At 48.7% G+C, this 20127-nt stretch overlaps 1 protein-coding gene across 3 annotated transcripts in view; it reads left to right on the plus strand.

Moving 5' to 3' along the window:
* Window positions 1–598: 598 nt before the first annotated feature.
* PKM (pyruvate kinase M1/2) overlaps window positions 599–20127 on the plus strand; it is a 31225-nt gene continuing 11696 nt past the window's right edge. Inside the window, exons 1-6 of one of the 3 annotated variants that reach the window (XM_054725184.1) lie at window positions 3206–3249; window positions 9761–9877; window positions 11988–12154; window positions 12561–12652; window positions 18956–19087; window positions 19559–19745. In XM_054725184.1, the coding sequence (XP_054581159.1) occupies window positions 9873–9877; window positions 11988–12154; window positions 12561–12652; window positions 18956–19087; window positions 19559–19745 (583 nt within the window). In that variant the 5' untranslated portion in view covers window positions 3206–3249; window positions 9761–9872. Of the gene's footprint in view, window positions 722–3205; window positions 3250–9760; window positions 9878–11987; window positions 12155–12560; window positions 12653–18955; window positions 19088–19558; window positions 19746–20127 lie in introns of those variants that run through there. The other 2 variants (XM_008151374.3, XM_054725189.1) reach the window with 2 other exon arrangements.

The following is a 20127-nucleotide window of genomic DNA, read 5'->3' on the forward strand; positions in this document are numbered from 1 at the left end:
AGAGGGGCCTTGCGCTCGCGCTCCCAGGACAGGCACCCTCCCCGGTTCTCCCGACCCCCACCCCCGAGCCCGAGCGCCCCGAAGGAGGCCCAACCTCCAACCAGCCACGCTCTCCAGCCCTCCCCACCTTCGGACCCACCGCAGGCCCCCGCCCTCTCAGCCCCGTCCCCGCGGTGTGCAGTAGGCGGGCGTCCGCAGGGGTGGGGCGGCGCTGAGGAATGCTGCCGGGGACCCCTAAACCTGGGCACCGCCCCAACAGGCCCGGGCACCGGGGCGGCCTGGACCGAGGGGCAGGAGGGCAGCCTCCTCCAGCGCGCTCCGGGGCGGCAGCAGGTGGCCCAGGCGCCCGAGGGTCTGGGGGTCTGCGGCTCCGAGGGCGGATCCTGCCGCCTCTTCGCTTCCTCATTGGCCCCACGAGCGCCACCGAGAGTGCGGCCGGTGTCCTTCCGCCGAGGAAGATAGTCCTCCCCAAAAAGGCCACCTGCGGCGCGTTCCGGCCCGCGGCGCTTCCTCCTGCAGGGCCTGCGCCCCGCGAGCACGCGGGAGGCGGGAGGCGGGAGGCGGGCGGCGGGCCAGGGGCGGGGCGGGCGGCGGAGGGATCGCGGCGGCCGCGGTCGGGGTAACCTTGAGGCGCAGACGGCGGAGCCGCAGAGCAGCGACGCCCGGAGCCCGGACCGCCCTCCCGCTGCAGCTCCCGCCGGACCGGACCGGACCGCCCGAGGTGAGCGGCGGAGGCTGCGCTGCCCACCCGGACCCGTGCCCGGCCAGTGCGGGGTCCTGGCTCCATTCCCCGGCGGCGCTGGGCCTGGGCATCCTGGACCGGACCGGGCCGGGCTGGGCTGGGCTGGGGAGAGGAGCCGCCTCTCGCACCCGGGGCCTGTTCTCCAAAGAGAGCCCCGGCCCCGCTCCTCCGGAGGCAGAGGGCCAGCCAGCGCCTCCTGCCTCAGCCCTCCTCTGCCGGCCCCCCGGCCACCCACCTCCCCCGACCTTCCCGCTCCCGCTCCCTCCTCCCCTCCCCTCCCCTCCCCTCCCCTTCCCCTGATGCGATTCCTTCCGCCGCCCCCCCTCCTCCTGGGGCTCCCCTTGTACCCTCTCCGTGAGGGCCTCTGGCTCCCGTCCCCCTCCCCGCGCAGGTCCCGGTGCCCTCTGCACCCCCACCCCACGCCACCCCATGCATGCTCCGCTTCTCCCCCCTCCGCTCCCCTCCGCTCCGCTCCGGTCACGTCTGCTCCCCGCACCCCTGTCCTCCGCGCCGCGCGGCCCTCGCCCCTCCCCCTCCGTTCTGGTCACGTCCGTCCGCTCCCCGCCCCACCCCCCATCCCCATCCCCCATCCCGCATCCCCATCCCCGTCCCCCACCCCCCATCCCCATCCCCCATCCCCATCCCCGTCCCCCACCCCCCATCCCCATCCCCCATCCCCATCCCGCATCCCCCACCCCCATCCCCGTCCCCCGGCTCGGTCCGGTCCCTGCTCCGTCCCGCCTCCGTCCCGGGCTCTCCTGCAGCCCCGGCGCATGGCCCGGGCACCGCCCGAAGGGCAGGTTCTGCGATGGGCAGGTTGCCCGGGGGCGGCCGGTTCTGTAACCTGCGACCTTCCCGCCTCGGGAGGAGAAAGGGTGGGTGCTCCGGGGACGCCCCAGATCCCATGGGGGTGGCCCGGCGCTGACCGCCCGGAGAGCGTGGCCGGGCTCCATCCCGCCGCGGCGGGGCTGCACGTAGCGGCGGCGGCGGGCCCGCCCCCGGGATCGGGTCCCGCCCGCCTCACCTGCGGCGCCGTCAGTGCGCAGGCGCGGAGGCCAGGCCTGGGCTCCCCGCGGCTTCCCCGATGCTCCCCGCTTGTGGGACGCGGGGCGGGATGGGTAGGTGTGGGCTCGGCGCTGTGTGCTAGGAGTTGTTTGGGGGAAAGGGATGACTAGATCGGTCCTGGTCCACAGTGTTCACAATCTTTTATAAAAATATATATTTTATTGATTTTTTTACAGAGAGGAAGGGAGAGAGAAAGAGAGTTAGAAACATCCATCAGCTGCCTCTTGCACACCCTCCTACTGGGGATGTGCCCGCAACCAAGGTACATGCCCTTGACCAGAATCGAACCTGGGACCCTTGGCAGGCTCTATCCACTGAGCCACACCGGCCAGGGCCAGTGTTCACAACCTTACTGGGAAGTTATAGCTGGTTAGTGTGGTGCGGAGGGTACGCCTTTCCTGCTTGGGGAAGGGGGTGGCGGGTGCCAGGAGGCCTCACAAGGGGGCATCACGCCGAGTTTGAATAAGTAGGAAGGCACCTTATGGTCTGAAGGTTATTTAAAGGCAGGTCATGGAAAGGTGCCCCTGGCTGCTTCTGCATGTCTTCGAAACGGATGCTGGTCCTCTAGTACCAGAGAGCTGGTGGATCGAGGCATTGGGAAGTTGTCAGCAGACTTTTAAGATTATGTTTGACTCATTAACATACTGAGAAAAATAATGAAAGGAATTCGGCCTCAGGAGCTCAGTTTTTCCCTGTGGAAACCTGGAGTAACATTTTCCTCCTGATGGTTGGAAAGACTGGTTTTTAGACACACACACCACGTTCAATAGTGCAGAGTCTAATCTGTGATGAGATCTCAAAAAGCAATGCCTCCAAATGTGTACTTTTAGTCACTGAACAAATTAATACGTAATTGGGCATGAAGGCTCATCTCCGTGCCATCCCCATACACAGCTCATAGTTATCCTTGGGAGTCTCTAAGTGCCAGCTTTCTCCTCAGGGATCCTGCAGTGTTTACAAAGTAACTAACAGCGTTACTTTGAAACGCCATTTGCAACCGGTTTTTTGATCTCCTGAGAATAAGGACTTCTAGACAAAAAGGCAAGGGGGTGGATTTCAGTCTTTAGTGTTTGGCTATAAGAAACAAATTTGCAACCCCAAGACTGAAATCTTTACCTTCTACTCCCATCCGCCTAGATTCTAGGATTTGCCCAGCCAGCTGGTAAGTGTGAAATTAGGATGGCAGTAGCCCCCTCCTGGCCGCACTGGAGGTGTGGCCACTCCCTAGGGTAATAGGAGGGCCTAGGTCAGGACTCCCACTCTGTAGCATTGTTAGCAAATAATTTGTCCTCTGGTTTTTCAAGGATGCTGCTGGGAATACAGTGGGGCTGTTCAGAAGGTCTGGTATGTTACAGCATCTTTGTGGGTGGGGGCGGGGAGGCTCTGGGGAAGATGACTCAACCTTTCAATTTAACTGCTTTTGAGAGAATTCTCTTCGTTGGGTGAGTAGAAAACTATATTGTGACCTTTGCGGGTTTAAAAAGTCCCCTCTCCCCTTTCAGTGAGTCAGATAATGAAACATGCATTTCCTAGTTAAAAATATCTCGGCTAAATGAAAAAAGGTTGGTCCAGGTCCCAGGCTCAGTACTGTTCTAAGAGCAGAAGTGCAGTCAGCAGACACCTGTACCCAGTCTGTGCACCTGCATTCCAGAACCTTCTGTGTGCAACCTCTTGAGATAAGGGCTGTAGTAGACCTGAATAAGACCTGGAAGAATGTCCTTGAACTCATTTCTGAGTTACTGGATTTGAGCCAGAAGATATGGACATTAGTCTCTTCCTGTCTACTACAGCTGCTCTCATTTTAATCACTGCAGTAGAAGTAAATTTAGTGTTGAATTTAAAGTTTAACTAAGAGCATTAGTGCGTCTTTAAGAAATGTACCCTCAGTGATTTGGCAAATTTGGTCACTGTGACTCCAAACAGCTAGCACATTATGGGAGTTATTTCTGTGCCTTGAATGTTGGGACATCAATGTGGAGTCATAGGAAAAACGATTTCATTTTTTAAAACTGTTTATTTCTTAATGTTGAGGCAATGGAAGAAATGAGGAAATGGTTGTGAGTTGGAAGGTAGAAAAAATGCCACTCTTGCATTAAAAACTCATACTAGCCCTAGCTTGTTTGGCTCAGTGGATAGAGCGTAGGCCTGAGGACTGAAGGGTCCCAGGTTCGATTCCAGCCAAGGGCACATGCTGGGTTGCAGGCTCGATCCCCAGTAGGGGGGCATGCAGGAGGCAGCCGATCAATGATTCTCATCATTGATGTTTCTGTCTACCTCTTCCTCTCCCTTCCTCTCTGAAATTAATAAAAATATATTTTTTAAAAAAGCACCTCATACTACATAAGTTTTAATCTATTTTGCTTCAGTTTTTATGAAAACATGCCAAGAGGTGTTATTCTGACCCAGAGCTAAGGCTGAGATCAAAGTGGGGAAAGTGACTCATTTGATACTATTATTATTTCTGAATCATTTTGAGGATCCACATTGAAATCCAATTGACTGGCACACCACAAGAATGTGAACAGAATTTTCTTGCAATCTTGTGAGATGTATAAGTTAAGTGACTTATTTGGTAAAAGGTCTTATAGTACCTTGACTCATCACTTTAAGCATCACATTCTGGTACAGATTGAGATAGAGCTAAACGAAGACCATTCTTAATGCCACCATACATTCTCCGAGAGGCAACCCTAGACTAACTAAATGAATAATCTGCTTCTTCAGAACTTTGTCAAAGAAGCTTTTTGGGGAAAGGTGAGCCGAAGGGGGTGGTGGGTGGTACAGTGCAGCCTGGGCCGGGCCCCTGAGCAGGCTGGGCCGGGCCCCTGAGCAGGCTCCACCCCGCGGTGGTTTGTGCCAGTCTGCACGTAGGAGGGAGACTGCAGTACCCCTGGTGGCCTCTGAGACTAACTCCCCCACTTCTGACCACAGGCAGAGCCCTGGCGCTCTAAGCCTCTTTCCTGATGTCAGCAAGCTATATTGGGAAGTCAGGCAGGGGCTGTGGTGGGGAGATGCCAGGACCCCACTGTGATAGGGCAGTGAGGCTGCTGGTCGTAGCATTTCTGAGGATGAGGCAGGTTAGCTGATACAGTCCAAAATTTTTTCTGCAAGAAGCCCCATCCCTCCTAAACATCTTTAATTAACCTACAGAGAGATAATGTTTCTTTCACTTTAGACTACAGGTGTCTCTCCTGCCTCAGGAATGAGTCAGCTGAGTCAGTTTGGTATGAGACAAAACCGTGCACATTTTGGAAAAGCTCTGGAGTTTCGATCTGGGTAAAATGTAGGGAGGTAAAGACTTGATATCTAATATCCCTCTTTTGTTATTTTAGAGAGCAGACTAACAAAAGTTACCCATCAGATGGTATCAAATGTTGGCGAAGGGGTGGTAAGGCAAGAGCTGACATACTGGTTATTGTAAATGGATATAACCACTTTGGAGAGCAATTCAGCAATATTTAGTAAAGTAGAAAATAAGCATACCTTATGGCCCAGGAATTTTATTTCTAGGTATTTAGAAGCTCACACCTGCACAATGAGACATATACTAGGAAAGTAACAGTATTTATTGAAAGCTGGGGAAAATAGGCATAATGGGGGTGGGGGGAAATGGCCAACCAGTAAGGGAATATATAAATAAAGCATCTAGCTGTGCAGTGGGCTGGTGTAGTAGTTCCCATGAATTTATTAGATCTATATATTAACTGGATAGATGTTAAATGTGCTGAATGAAAAAGCAAGTGTGATGATATTTGTACAGTATACTGTTTAGGGCATTTTAGAGAACAGCAATATTACAGGGCTCAGTATAGCTATGGACACACTTAAATGAACTAGAAGGATAAAAAATGTGTGATATTGGTTGGTGTCAATGTTTTTGATGGGGTGTGGAAGAGTTGAAGGGACCTGGGGATGGAGAAGAATAAACTATAAAATTGTAATTGTTTTTTTTAAAGTCTGAAAAGAAATTTGGCTAAATGTTAATGGTCAGTTCTGGGTGGCAGATATACAGATGTTAATATTTCTTTAGTTCAAAACAAAAAAGAAGTAAGCCTACAAGGTCATTGTAGGAAGACCAGTCATACTAACCAGGTCCGTGCTCTTGGCCAGCTGGCACCGCCCTCCCGTTTCTCCCTCCAGCTATGATGCAGGTCGGCTCCTCCTTTAAATGCTGAGGCCACCACCCAGCCTGGTTGTACCTGACTTGGAAGAGCCTAAACCAAAATATGAATCCCATGCCTGGAAGCACTGCTCATTACCTTAAGCCTGGTAGGAAGCACCGTAACAGCACAGCAAAGCTTCACCCGAACTTCCTCCTTTGGGCTGAAACAAGTTCTCTGCTCTGAGCATGTGCAGTCAAACCGGGAAATCCTTGGCATCTAAGGTCATGGAGCTTTCCCTGACTTGGGACTTCCTGCCCTGGAGTTGACTGTTCCATTTGGGGTTGGGCCCTTTTGTGTCCTATTCCTCACTCTAGTTTGAAAAATGACCTTAGGCTCCTGCTTACAAGGTTAAAGTCACTTCGTTCTGGCCCTGAATAAATAAAAGCAAGGGGGTTTTACTTGAACCCACAGGTAACCAGATAAACTAGACTTTGCTTTCTGTTATGGGCCTGCTGAGGGTAGCACAGACTTCTAACTCACATCTCTTAGTTAAAAATTGCTTACCCTCCATAACCCACTCTATATGCAAATAGACTGTCGTTCCTCTAACTACATCAGGATGCATGCCCATTCACTCCAGACTCTCGGTTCTGGGGAGAGAGCTAGGGAGCAGGCTGGCCTGAAGCCTTGTCCAGGATATTATGATGTAAACTTTGTAATGAATGCTGATCTTCTGAAGATTTGGGAATTGAAAGGCCTTCATGCTGGCTTAGAGACTTGGAGGCCCAAGTAGGAAATTGATGTGAGAGTGAGGAAGACAATTGTAGGCATCAGGCGTCGTCATTATTGGGTTAGTCTGTGTGGTGAGACTGGCATTAAAGCAAAATTGGTGCAGAAATTCCTGCCTCGTTAAAAATTGGTATATGCACGTATAAGTTCATAGGCCAGGCTGTTGACTAGGGAAGAATGATGTGGGCCTTTGTGAGCCATAGAATTGGTGGAGTGAAGTGTGAATCTTTCCCAGAACAGCTTGCCAACAGTATAGGCTCTAAGAAGTGGCATGTTGGGGGTTTTTGTATGAATCCCCCAACTCCCTGCTGGTTTCTGAAGAGTGGCACAAATGATAGTATAGCTTTAGAGCGCCAGGAGCCACTTGATAAGAAAGGAAAGGTGGACATAGGAGCACCTGGAGCTGAGCTGCCTGCCTGCTCTGTCCTGAGGCCTCTGATGGTGTCTTGTTTCCGACCCAGGAGAAATGGCTCTGCGGAGGGTCCTCCTGCAGGGGCTCGGGCTCAAGAATAAAGCTCCTGTACCTGGGCACGGTGTCGGCCACCACCAGCGGATACACCGGGCCCCCGCTGCTGCCCGGAGGTTGGCGCTGCACGGCTGTGCCTCCCGAGGAGGAGGGTGCAGTGAGAGCCTGGCGGGGCTGGGGGCCTGTGCTGGCGGCCAGCATGAGGAGGGGAGCTCTTCCCGGAGGCGGGCCCTGAGAAACCAGGGCTGTGGCTTCCAGGACGTGTTTCAGGCAGAATTCTGGGTGGTGGGTGGGATTGGCAGCTTGTGGTCTGGAGGCCTTAGAGACAGGCAGGGGACCAGTTCGCTGGTGAGCCGGGGATAAGACGTGAGGTCTCTGGTCTGGTAGACGCCTGTAAGGACATGCTGAGACCTTGTAGGAGTCTGGACCGACTGGATGACAAGCAAGGTTTTTTTTTTTACTGCTGGTATGTATTTCCACTCAAATACCAAATAAGTTTTTATTAGTTATTTTTGTGAACAAATATACCTGGGTGATCATAAAATCAGAGCTTATAAACCTTGATTTAATTTGAGATGGTGAAATAGGGTTAGTGTTTGAGCCCCATATAATTGTATCTGCTAATAGCATTTCCTGGTCCTGGAGGCGGGCCTTCTGTCCCAGAACAGCGTTGTAACAAGGATTTTGCTGTGAAGCCTGAGGACAGACTAAACAGGAAAAGAAGTTTGCTGGATTTGGTCATGTAACTAACAGGTTTTTGCATTGAATTTTTCTGTGAACTATATTATTAATATTTTTATTTATTTGCTTTGAGGTTCTGAATGCATCAGGTTAAGTTTTTTGTTTTTTTTTTTTAATATGTTTTTATTGATTTCAGAGAGGAAGGGAGAGATAGAAACATCAATGATGAGAGAGAATCATTGATCAGTTGCCTCCTGCATGCCCCCTCCTGGGGATCAGACCTGCAATCCGGCATGTGCCCTGACAGGGAATTGAACCAGGACCTCCTGGTTCATAGGTCAATGCTCAACCCTGAGCCACAGTGGCAGGGCGGAGTTCACCTTCTTAAGCCAGTGAAACTGTCCAATTGTGACCTAGGGCTAAGATGCGTTATCTTACCTGCCACACTTAAACAGAGTATTCCTGAAGTATATAAAACAGCAATTGCTTGATAGAACCGGGAGATTCATATTTGTGTTTTGTTTTTGTTATATCCTATATAATAAAGAGGTAATATTGCAAAATGACCATCACACCCTCACAAAAGATGGCCGCCCCCATGTGGTCACAAGATGGTCAGCAGGGGAGGGCATTTAGGGGCGACCAGGCCAGCAGGGGAGGGCAGTTGGGGGGGACCAGGCTGGCAGGGGAGGCAGTTGGGGGCGATCAGGCTAGCAGGGGAGTGGTTAGGGGGTGATCAGGCTGGCAGGCAGAAGCAGTTAGAGGCAATCAGGCAGGCAGTCCCGGATTGTGAGAGGGATCCCAGATTGGAGAGGGTGCAGGCTGGGCTGAGGGACACCCCCCCCCCCCCCCCCCCGCGCAAGAACTTCATGCACCGGGCCTCTAGTACGTGTGTGTGTGTGTGTGTGTGTGTGTGTGTGTGTGTGTGTGTGTGTGTATTGATTTCAGAGAGGGGGAGAGAGAATTATCAGTGATAAGAATCATTAATCGGCTGTCTCCTGCATGGCCCTTACTGGGGATCAAGCCTGCAATCCAGGCATGTGCCCTTGACTGGAATCGAATCCGGGACCCTTCAGTTCCCAGGCTGATGCTCTATCCACTGAGCCAAACCAGCCAGGGCATCGTATTTGTTTTTAATTTCAACACTTTTTCCAGGATGCTTGTAAATACATTGTTTTTAGAAGAGATATATTTATAATTTTTCTTACTATAAAAGTTTTTCATATTAGTAAATTCATTAGTAAAGACAAGAAAAATTTTGCTGTACTCCTATCACCCTGACAACATACTGTTAATATTTGGGTGGCTATCCTTCTAGTCCTTTTATGTATGTTTAATTTAATGTCAGTTCCACCTGAAAAAAGGGAAGAGGAAACAGGTTTTTGTATAGTAGTAAAATATTTTTTAAATATATTTTTTATTTTTATTGATTTCAGAGAGGAAGGGAGAAGAGAGAGAGAGAGAGAGAGAGAAACATCAATGATGAGAGAGAATCACTGATTGGCTGCCTCCTGCATGCCCCCTACTGGGGATTGAGCCTGCAACTCAGGTATGTGTCCCTTAACCGGACTCGAACCCGGGACCCTTCAGTCTACAGGTCAACGCTCTACCCACTGAGCCAAACCAGCTAGGGCAGTAGTAAAAGATTTTACCGGGAAAGAAATTGCCCCCAACTGCCCTCCCCTGCGGGCCATCTTGTGTTAAGGTAGGGGATAAAGCATCATAGAGGGGCCAGTCAGAACTAACTTTTACCTGTGAGGTTTCTTGACATTTTCTTGGGAAGCGTGTGTTTTCTCTGTAACATAGCTGAATCTCTAGGAGCAGGCACTCCCAGGGTACCTGGGTATTGAAGTAATTTTCCATCACCCCAAAGAGCTTTAGTTACACTCGGCTTTCACCTTAACCCTCGTACAGCTCCGCAGGGAAGACCTTACTCAGCTCCGAGCAGTCTTTGCAAGTGGGGCCAAGGAGCTACCCTGGGCCAAAAAGAGAGCATTATGTCACCGGAAGCCCAAGCCAGGAGAACATGAGGTATGACCAATAATCAGTGGCTCCAGCCAGATCTTTGCAAGGAGACCCTAATGTCTCAGGTCTAGGTGAAGAGCCAGATGATGCTTTTAAAGAAGAGTGGGGTTAGTTACTCCAACCCAGTCATTCAGACCTTATTTTGTTCATGACACAGTCTTTGGGCTGGATGGCTCTCTACTTGGAGGCCCTATGAGGCCTTTGTGTCCCAGTTGGCTCCGTATGCCACCTGCAGCGTACATCTCAGTCACGTTCCCTTAACGGCCATACTTATTTAAGCCTGGCTGGGTGTTCTAAAGGCATGCAAGCCCTGCTTCAACTGTGAGTGCAAGTACAGGGACCTTGGCTGTCCAGCCATCCTGCCATAAATCAGAAGTTCCTCAGATTTGGCATGGGAGAGTGGAGATACAACTTTGATTTTGACAGAAAGGCATTAAGACACGCGAAAAGGTATTCAACAGACACTGGGATATGTCCAAATAGGTCATGGAGGAGAGGGTTGACGTTGATTTGGGGGGACCTGGTAAGTATTAGGGAGTTATTAGGAAATGCACATTGAAAAGGAACAGTGTGTTTGCTATGTGGAATAGTTAGCCGGTATCTTGTTTTTTATTCTAAAAGTTTTAGATTCTGTATTTGAAGACTTACAGCCATCAGTTTTGAACAGCTGACAAAAGATTTGCTCACAACTGGTTACAAAGCTTTTGGGGCTTTTACCAGATTTCTTGAAGATGGCAAAGATGAGTTTAGTTGCGTGCTCTGGATCCACCCAGAGAGGCCACAGAGTCAGGGATGGAGGAAGAGAAGTAGTAAGGTTATATGTATTGGGAGGGTGTGGGGGTATTTGAAGTCCTGAGACTGAGGAGGAGGTGGGACAGGGCTAAAAAGGGGTTTGTTCCTGAGCCTGGACTGAAGCTTTAAGCTTGAGGGCTTTAGAAGGAATGGCCCTTGGTCTGAGAACTGGAGGAAGGGACAGCCTGCTGAGGAGCGTCAAGCTTCTGCTGCACCCTTGCCGAGCAGTTCTTCACAGCACTGGCCACAAGCTTCTCACTTTGTCTCAGATCCGCTAACTGGCTGAGTGAGTTTAGTTAAAAGTTAGTCATGCAGAAAAGCACAGGTCAGGCCAGTTGTCAGGATTGTAACGTTGGCTGGTTAATTACCTGGAACACATGGTTTTGTTACTGGGAGTGGTGTGCTTGTCAGACTTCAAAGGGGAATCGGGATGGTGCATCAGAAAATCATTTGGGGAAAAGATTTGACAAGCAACTTTAATCTTCTCTTGTTGCAAATATAGCTCATTTTAGAACTAGACTAGAGCCATTGTGGTTATCCTTGGTTTTATGCAAATTGCTTTGCATATCCTAAAGTCCTGAGCAAAAGTAGATGTGGTTTTTAGGTACACACTCCTGGGACAAAAGATTTTGCATTCAGAATTCTGGTGGGACTTTGCTTCCTGTCTGGGGATTGGTTTTTATTGCCCATCAGCAAGCTGGGTCCTACTCGGGCGAGTCGAATGAATTTATATGGTGCTTTGGATGAGTGAAAATCTAGGACTCCGGAGTTAGGAGGACTGCCTGAGTGGTGGTTGTCTTTAGAACTAGGAACATCACTTGGAGTTTGGGTGGGGATTGTTAAGAGGCAATGTGAATGCCCCACCCATCGCAGATATTTGTAGCTTTGAGACAACTTTTCATACAAAGATCTGATTTACTGAGGCTCTAAACTAGGAGTCAGTTGTTTATATCACTGGAAGGTGGTTACAGTTTTCTTTTGAGTAAGCTCCTTCCGGGCATGTAAAATGATAATATTTATAGGATTATCAGGAAAGCTGTCAAGGTAGAAACTAGGCCAGTGTGAGGGAGGTCTGCTTAGAGTGGATGCCTGGGAAGTATATGCATTGGGTTTAAAACTGAGGTTTTAACTTGCTCACGGTTCCGTGAGCCCTTTGCCTGACTTGAGGAACACCCACGTGGTCAGAGTATGCGGGCTCCCTGCAGCTTGTGCACAAAACGTGCATGTTGAGTTAATGTGTAAGCAGAAAGGCCTCCTGTGCCAAGCGGTGAAGAACATCCCAGGCTTCTCAGACTCATCACGCTCCTCATTCCCCTCGGCCCAGGACCTCAGAAGCCATGTCGAAGCCCCATAGTGATGTCGGGACTGCCTTCATCCAGACGCAGCAGCTGCATGCAGCCATGGCTGACACGTTCCTGGAGCACATGTGCCGCCTGGACATTGATTCGCCGCCCATCACAGCCCGGAACACTGGCATCATCTGTACCATCGGTGAGTGGGACCATCGGCGAGTGGTGTACTCCTCCTCCTAAAACAAGGCTTCATGTGAAGTGATCTTTTCTCCCAAAAAGAGTAAATGTAGCAAACCTGGGTGGTGAGTGAGATTCTACACAGATTCTTGTGGGAACTCCGATCACAGGAAGCTGCAATAAAGAATTAGTGTGCTTTGTTTCTGCTAACAGCAAAGTTAAGAAGGCATCTCCCTTCTAGTATCTCTGTAGGATCATCTCCAAGACCAAGGACGGATCTTCTTGTCATTCTCTGCAACCAAGATTCTATGGTTAGACATCTGGCTTCAGGGAGAGCAACATATTAAGAGTTCTTTAATCCTAAGCAAGTTTCAAGTATTAATCCTTTGAATAATTAAGACTTATGTCTTTAAAACTTTGTTTACTAGGCCCTGCTTCCCGATCAGTGGAGATGTTGAAGGAGATGATTAAATCTGGAATGAATGTGGCTCGCATGAACTTTTCTCATGGAACTCACGAGGTGAGCCTTGGCTGGGCAGTTTGGCTACTGAGATGGCTTGTAAGATGCAGTGTTTATTTGGCACCAGTGGACCAGGCAGGAACGGGGTTACAGCCAGTGGGACAATGGCCTTCACTGGCCTCTTCCTTCTCTCCTTTCCCCTCTCCTGCCATCTCAACTGGCTGTGTCGCCTTGAACAAAGACTTTTGTCAACGGCCATGGTTCTCCCACATGCCTGGGCTACCATTGGTCCTCACAAAGGAAAGTGGAAGGATTCTACTGGAACCCTCCCTGAGCCGTTAGGGTCCTGGCCACAGGGCTTGACACTCCCCCACAGGGTTTCTGGACTGGCCTGTAATGCAGTGACGAGCCAGAAGGTCACCCTGCATGCTGATTCTGGCCTAGTTTAGACCAAGAGAACTGGGCAGGTCCAGGAGAAGGGTTTCCACTATGGCAAGTTAAGGACTGAGTTAAAGCACTAGCAGGTGCCCCGTTAGCACAGTAGGTAGTGCATCATTCTCACAAAGCACTAACACTGGCTGGCATTTAATTCCCCACTTCATCAGCATTGTGTTCCCAATCTCTCCCTTCCCGAGGGTTCAAGTCCTAACACTTCCCCAGGAGCTGGGAGGGTTGTGTAGTGCTGGGGCTGTTTATAAGCTGACTTGACCTGTGGAAACGGGCCTTACAGGGACAGGTGGCAGCTATTGGGAACTCCTCCATTCCTGCTTCTGCTCCCAAGGTCAGAATGCCTTTTAAAAGCCTTCAGGCTCAACCATAGGTCCTGGGATTTCACGCTGGCACTGATAGAAGTGTAATGGATGAGGCAAACTTTCCCTGCTCGTTGTTGTTGTTGTTAATCCCCACCTGAGGATATTTTTCCATTGATTTTTGGGAGAGTAGAAGAGAGAGGGAAAGACCGAGAAACATCGAAAGACAGAGAGAAACAGACAGAGAAACCAGGGTCTGGGCCAGGGAGGAGCCTGCAACCAAGGTATATGCCCTTGACCTGACGGACTTTGGTCCACAAGCTGACACACTATCCACTGAGCCAAACCGACTAGGGCCAAACTTTCCCCACTCTTGACTTCTGTACTTCCTATTCAGAATAAAGAGAATGCTACCCTATATGGGTAGGGCTGAGGGGTTGCCCTCTGGCATTTGGAAGTTGGTGTCAAGTGTAGACTAAAAATAAAGTCTCAGGAAGAGCAATCCAAGAGGTGAATTCCTCCTCTGGAAACATGAGACTTCATCATAGGTTCCCAACCCATTTTCCATCAGCAGCCTATGGCCTGGCAGGTAGCCGGCCTCCAAATGTCATGAGGACCTGACCAAGTTCAGCAGAACTGCTCAGCAGGCACCTCTGGCAGTTAGAACACACCATGGCATTCCCTGATTTTCCAAAGGTCGGGGTCCTCCACAGGAGTCACCAGGAATTACTTAGCCCAAAAAGAGAGCTAGACATTGTGAAAATGGGTTCACTATTGATCCCTGCTGCTGGATCAGCGATTCAGGGTCTCCTGTGTGCAGGGGAGGGAGCAGAAATAGAGTTTAAGATGTTGACCTTTAACTGAGCTTTGTGACCTCTTCCATCCAGTAAAATAAAACCGCACAGCCCTGAAATGGCCAAGGCAAGTGCTGTCTGCTGCACCTGCTGGATGGGGGCTGGCTCCGGGATATAACTTAAAGAGACATTTGGAGGTAATCTGTGCTTTTAACTCTTATTCACAGATTAGAATTGAAATTAAAAAAAAAAAAAAAAGTCCCTCATGCAGGTTTATTTTCGGTTTTTGGCCAGGATGAGGTTGTCCCTGGATCTGGACTTTGGAAGCTGATCTGAAATTGTTCTAATCCTATATAATAAAGAGCTGATATGCTAATGGTCAGTACACCGTGAGGCATAATGACGGATCACCAGGAGGGTGGGGCAGCGAGCTACCTGCAGTGGAGAGCTATGAGCAGCCGGGGGTCGGCCGGCCAGCTGAGGCCAGTGGCCGCGAGCTACTCGTGCACGGATTCGTGCACAGGGTTACTAGTATTCTATAACTAGAGACCCAGTGCACGATAATTTGTGCACTCGGTGGGGCGCGCCTCAGCCCGGCCTGTGCCCTTTCGAAGTCCGGGAGCCCTCAGGGGATGTCGAACTGATGGCAGGGAGCCCTAAGCTGCAGTCTGGCCCCTGCCCCCCATTGCCACCCTGCCCCCCAACGCTGCGCCGCCGCCGCCACCACTGGTGGCCTTTCTCTGATGACCAGAGGTGACTGTGGGCTGGCCCTGCCCCCCATCGCTGCCCTGCCACTGCCACTGGTGGCCTGCCTCTGCAGGAGGCGAGGGGGATGGCGCCTGCCAGCAAGCGACCGGTCCCACCCCCATCACACCATCGCAGCTGGTCACACACACACACCCTCCACCCCCCCCCCCCATCATCGTCCCCTCCCTCTGCCCACTGGCTTCTGCCTTGGCTCCTGCCCCCCTGCCAGCTGGCTGTTTGGTCAATTTGCACGTTAGGCTTTCATTATATAGGATGTAATATAAACAAGTCATACTGTGTACGTCATGGCTCTTGACTAGCAGCTGGGGCTCTTAACATTTTAAATACTCTGCTAAGCAGAACATTGAAATTGCTTTTTCTCCCTCACTCTGACAGAGGAATATCCACTGTCTGCATTTCATCTCTTCACGGCTTTACCACAGTATCTCTGGCCCCCACTTTTATCATTTCACATGGGCAAGATGTGTTGTTACTGAACATGTGGTCCCATAATGCCATTTTGGCCAGAAATACTGACTTGACCAACCTAAATTTTCCACAAGGGCAGCATTGAATGATGCAATTCTTTACCAGTTGGTAACATCCAACAAAGCCACAGCCACAGTGTAAGGCTTCAGCACGCCCACCAAAACATGACCAACTTAGTGGGTTTGGTAACATAGTACCTGAGGGTCTAATTAGTATGTGTATATGATTTTATCTGCAAGACATAAATGCATGTTTATTTAAAAACACCGATGTGGGCTGGCGTGGCTCTATTGTTGAATGTCGACCTACGAACCAGGAGGTTGTGGTTCGATTCCTGGTCAGGGCACATGCCCAGGTTGCGGACTCAATCCCCAGTACGGGAGGCGGCTGTTTGATGATGCCCTCTCATCATTAAATGTTTCTCTCTCTCCCTCTCCCTTCCTCTGAAATCAGTAAAAGTATTTTTTCAAAAGATGCTAGTAATTAAAAAATATATTAGGCCACCAAAAAAACGAAAGTTTCATCAAGTAGAAATTATATAAACCACATTCTCTGGCTTATCTTTTTATGGAAATTGAGAATAAAGTCTAATATAGTAATCAGAAAACTTGTGAACTTAAATCCACTTGTCAGAAAGCAAGAGTCTGAAAGTAAGTGAAATAAATACATATTTAATACAAAATACTAGGAGGAAAACCTAAAATAACTTTAACCCTTTGCACTCGCTTGCTTTTTTTCTCAATTCTTTTATTCTACTCGGGATTTAATTTTTTAAATACCCCAGATTTTACAAAGCGCGGCAGTAGAATAAAAAACTGGAGTTTCTTTTCATACAAACTTATTTATTTGGATTTTTTATATTTCAAATTACTGATACATTCAATAACCGTCACACTCGACATCCGAGTGCAAAAGGTTAAAAGGGTAAAAGAAAGGAATTGACTTAAAAGTATAGTTAAATGAAGTAGAAAATAAATTTGACAAATTGAGCCACGAGCTGATTCTTTGGGGCAAAAAAAGAAAAAGTAAAAACCAGTAAAGCAAAAACTGGAAAGCCTGGTCAAGATTGAGGATGCATAGAAAAGGAAATGTTTCCTATTGAAATGAAGTTGAGTATTTCCCAAGAAGTAGAAAACGTTAACAGACTAGCAGCCTTAAGAAAATGAAACAATGACTGTAAGACTTCCCTCTGCTCGGAACACCAGGCCCAAATGATTTTGATGGTTGAATTGTATCTCTCCATCAGGAAGAGTTAAATCATTTGTTATTCTGTCCCAGTGCATAGATAAGTGTAGAAATATTGCCAATATGTTCTTTAAAACCCTGATGCTAAAATGAGACAAGGACCAAACAGGTTAGTACTAAAGGTTAGTACACTAGACCAGTCTCACTTAGAAAGATGCAGAAAACATAAATAAAATGTAACAGTCTAAATCCAGTAGTGTATTAAAATCATGACCCTGGCCAAGTAAATTTTATTCTAGACACAGTTCACATTGTGATTAAAGTGTGATCGGTGTAGTAGAAGATGACAATAGGTAACATTTGTTAAATAATTACTATGTACTCATTTCTGTCCTAAGTACTTCATGTATTCTCTTACATCAATTCTGAAGAAAAGGTGTTTGACAGTATCCAGCACCCATTCCTTTAAACTATTTCTGTGTTCTATTCTGTACTATTTTATTGTAAGTCAGCAGTAGAAATTTTCATAGCCTACAGTAAGGACCTCCACCTCAGAAAGGCCCTCATTAGAAAGTGCCTGAAGTAGAAGCTGAGGGTTTTCAGACACAAGCTGTAGGCAACACCGTGCTTGGAGAGTAAACGCTGGTTTCGCTCCTCTCTGGCCGCCTTGCAGCAGCTGCTCTCCTGGGCAGTGGTGGTCCAAGGACAAGGCCACACGGTGCTCAGTGGGGCCTCATTGTCAGCAGTGTCATATCGGTTACACCTTTTAAGAACTTTGGACATCTTGGCTTTGAGTCAAATGGTAATGGCAAGGGGAAAAGAGAAAGGGCTTGAGAAAAAAGATTGGCCCAGCCGGAGTGTCAGTTTGATTCCTGGTCAGGGCACATGCCTGGGTTGCGGGCTCAATCCCCAGTGTGGGATGTGCGGGAGGCAGCTGACCAATGATTCTCTCTCATAATTGATGTTTCTATCTCTTTCCCTCTCCCTCTCTCGCTGATATCAATAAAAATTATTAAAAAAGAAAGAAGATTGAAGTCAGGATTGTTGCAAGGGAGAAATGAAAATAGCAAAGGGCATTTAGTTCAGAGAAAAGCATATTTCCATCTTTCCCTATTCCACTTCAGCCTCCAGAAAGTAATGGGGAAAATAGGCCTGCATGACCTTAGGAATACGCTGCCTTTTATTTAGCTTGGGCCCCTGTTGCTTAAGTAGATAACTTCAGGTTTGAATTGTAGCTGGAATCAATAGAGGAAACGCTCAGAGTTACCAAATCTACTCAGCATCTGACTGACAGACCAGTGTTATCTAAACAAGCTGGACCTTTTACTCCTGCTTTCTGCTTTATTTGATGAGCTCAGAAAGAGAGAACCACTGAGGGACACAGGCTTCTTCCCCCGCGGCTGCCCCAAATTATTGGGAAGAAGGAAAGACATTTCAGTACATAATAAACAAATATAAGAAATGGAAAAAAGTGTTGCAGATGCTTCTGAGGAGTAGAACTAGAGGTATAAGAGGAAGTACTCTTTTTTTTTCTTTTTTAAAATAATTATTTATTGTTGAAAGTATTACATATGTCCCCTTTTATCCCCATTGACCCCCTCCAGCGTCCCCCCCCAACCCCCGGCCTTAAGCACCCCATTCTCTGTGTCCATGGGCCATGCATATATGCATACAAGGTCTTTGGTTGGTTACCTCCCACCCACCTCCCCCTTCCCCGCCTTCCCTCTGAGATTCCGCACTCTGTTCCATGCTGGATCCACTCCCTTCATCAGCTTGTTTTGTTACTTAGATTACACATATGAGTGAGATCATGTGATACTTGTCTTTCTCCAACGGACTTATTTCACTTAGCATGATATTCTCCAGTCCCTCCATGCTGTCTCAAAGAGTAAGAGATTCTTCTTTGTTACTCCTGCCTAGTATTCCATGGTATAGATGAACCACAGCTTTTTTATCCCCTCACCTACTGATGGGCACCTGGGCTGTTTCCAGATCTTAGCTATTGTAAATTGGGAACACAGGCTTCTTTATGTTGAGACGTGTTTACACCCATGCCTTTAATGGTTTTTTGTGGCAGTACTCTGAAAAGTTTCTAAGATTTACCCTTGAAGTGAATGAGTGCTGTGGTAGAAGTGGTGGAAGCCAAGGAGCTTGAAATAAGCAGGGCGGGTACTCAGTGCGTGGATGGCGCTGAGACTAGACCAGCGATCGCCAACCGGTAGTCCTTGGACCGCTGGTGGTCCGTGAGGGCCGAAAGGTTGGCGACCGCTGGACCAGACAATGGAGGAGGAGGCTTAGAACATCCACAGGTCTGTCTTGAGTGATCAGCATCAGCTCCCGTGCTAGATCCTGACCTAGCCAGTGGGAGGACGCTTATCATTTCCCCTCCTTTCCCCCAGTACCACGCGGAGACCATCAAGAACGTGCGCACGGCCACTGAAAGCTTTGCCTCTGATCCCATTCTTTACCGGCCGGTTGCTGTGGCCCTGGACACTAAAGGGCCTGAGATCCGAACTGGGCTCATCAAGGGCGTGAGTATCCTGGGGAGAAGAGCGAGGGAACGTGCGGAGTCGGGGCCCAGAGATGTCCTCAGCTGTCTCTGCTGTCAGAAGCCAGCCTTCCTCAGGGTTTAGGAGTATAAATGAAGGTTGTATTCATCGCTGTAAAGATGTTGATTTAATCTACTTGGCTAAGAAACGATACTAAAAAAGGAGCCCTTTTTACTCTAAAAAATTACTTCCAACTCTCTACCTTTGGGGAGCAATTTGTCTCTTTTCCCCTGTCATTAAATAGCATAACTAGAACATTGTAGGCATTTCTGGGGTTATTTCTTTGAAATATACTAAGTTAGGCAATATGATTAGTCCTCGAGGAAAAATCTTTACTGTTACTTCTACACAAGATTTGAGCATTGTTCCCTGGAGGAAAGCATTTCTTTCCCTGCCGAAAGGGCCTGTGTGGCCTCTGAAGTTTAGACTTGGGGGTAACTCTCTTGTCTGCAGAGCGGCACCGCGGAGGTGGAGCTGAAGAAAGGGGCCACTCTCAAGATCACTCTGGATAATGCCTACATGGAAAAGTGTGACGAAAACACCCTGTGGCTGGACTACAAGAATATTTGCAAGGTGGTGGAAGTGGGCAGCAAGATCTACGTGGATGACGGACTTATTTCTCTGCAGGTGAAGGAGAAAGGTATGTTTACAACCGGCTTCCATCTCTAAATTTTGTTGCTCTGCCTCCCCACCTACTCCATTTCACATAGGTGCTGACTTCCTGATAACAGGAAGAGAGGGAGCTCATTCGGCTGACAGCAAGATTGAGTCTATTCCCAGGAATTCCCTTTATAATATCTCCTGATCCTCAAAAGAAGACTGAGTCCTGCTTAATTGTGCTCCTGGGTAGTATATAAGATTTAATTGTGCTCCTGGGTAGTATATAAGATTTAATTGTGCTCCTGGGTAGTATATAAGATTTAATTGTGCTCCTGGGTAGTATATAAGATTTAATTGTGCTCTTGGGTAGTATATAAGATTTAATTGTGCTCCTGGGTAGTATATAAGATTTAATTGTGCTC

The sequence above is a fragment of the Eptesicus fuscus genome, chromosome 2 (assembly GCF_027574615.1).
Source record: "Eptesicus fuscus isolate TK198812 chromosome 2, DD_ASM_mEF_20220401, whole genome shotgun sequence".
Lineage (NCBI taxonomy): Eukaryota > Metazoa > Chordata > Mammalia > Chiroptera > Vespertilionidae > Eptesicus > Eptesicus fuscus.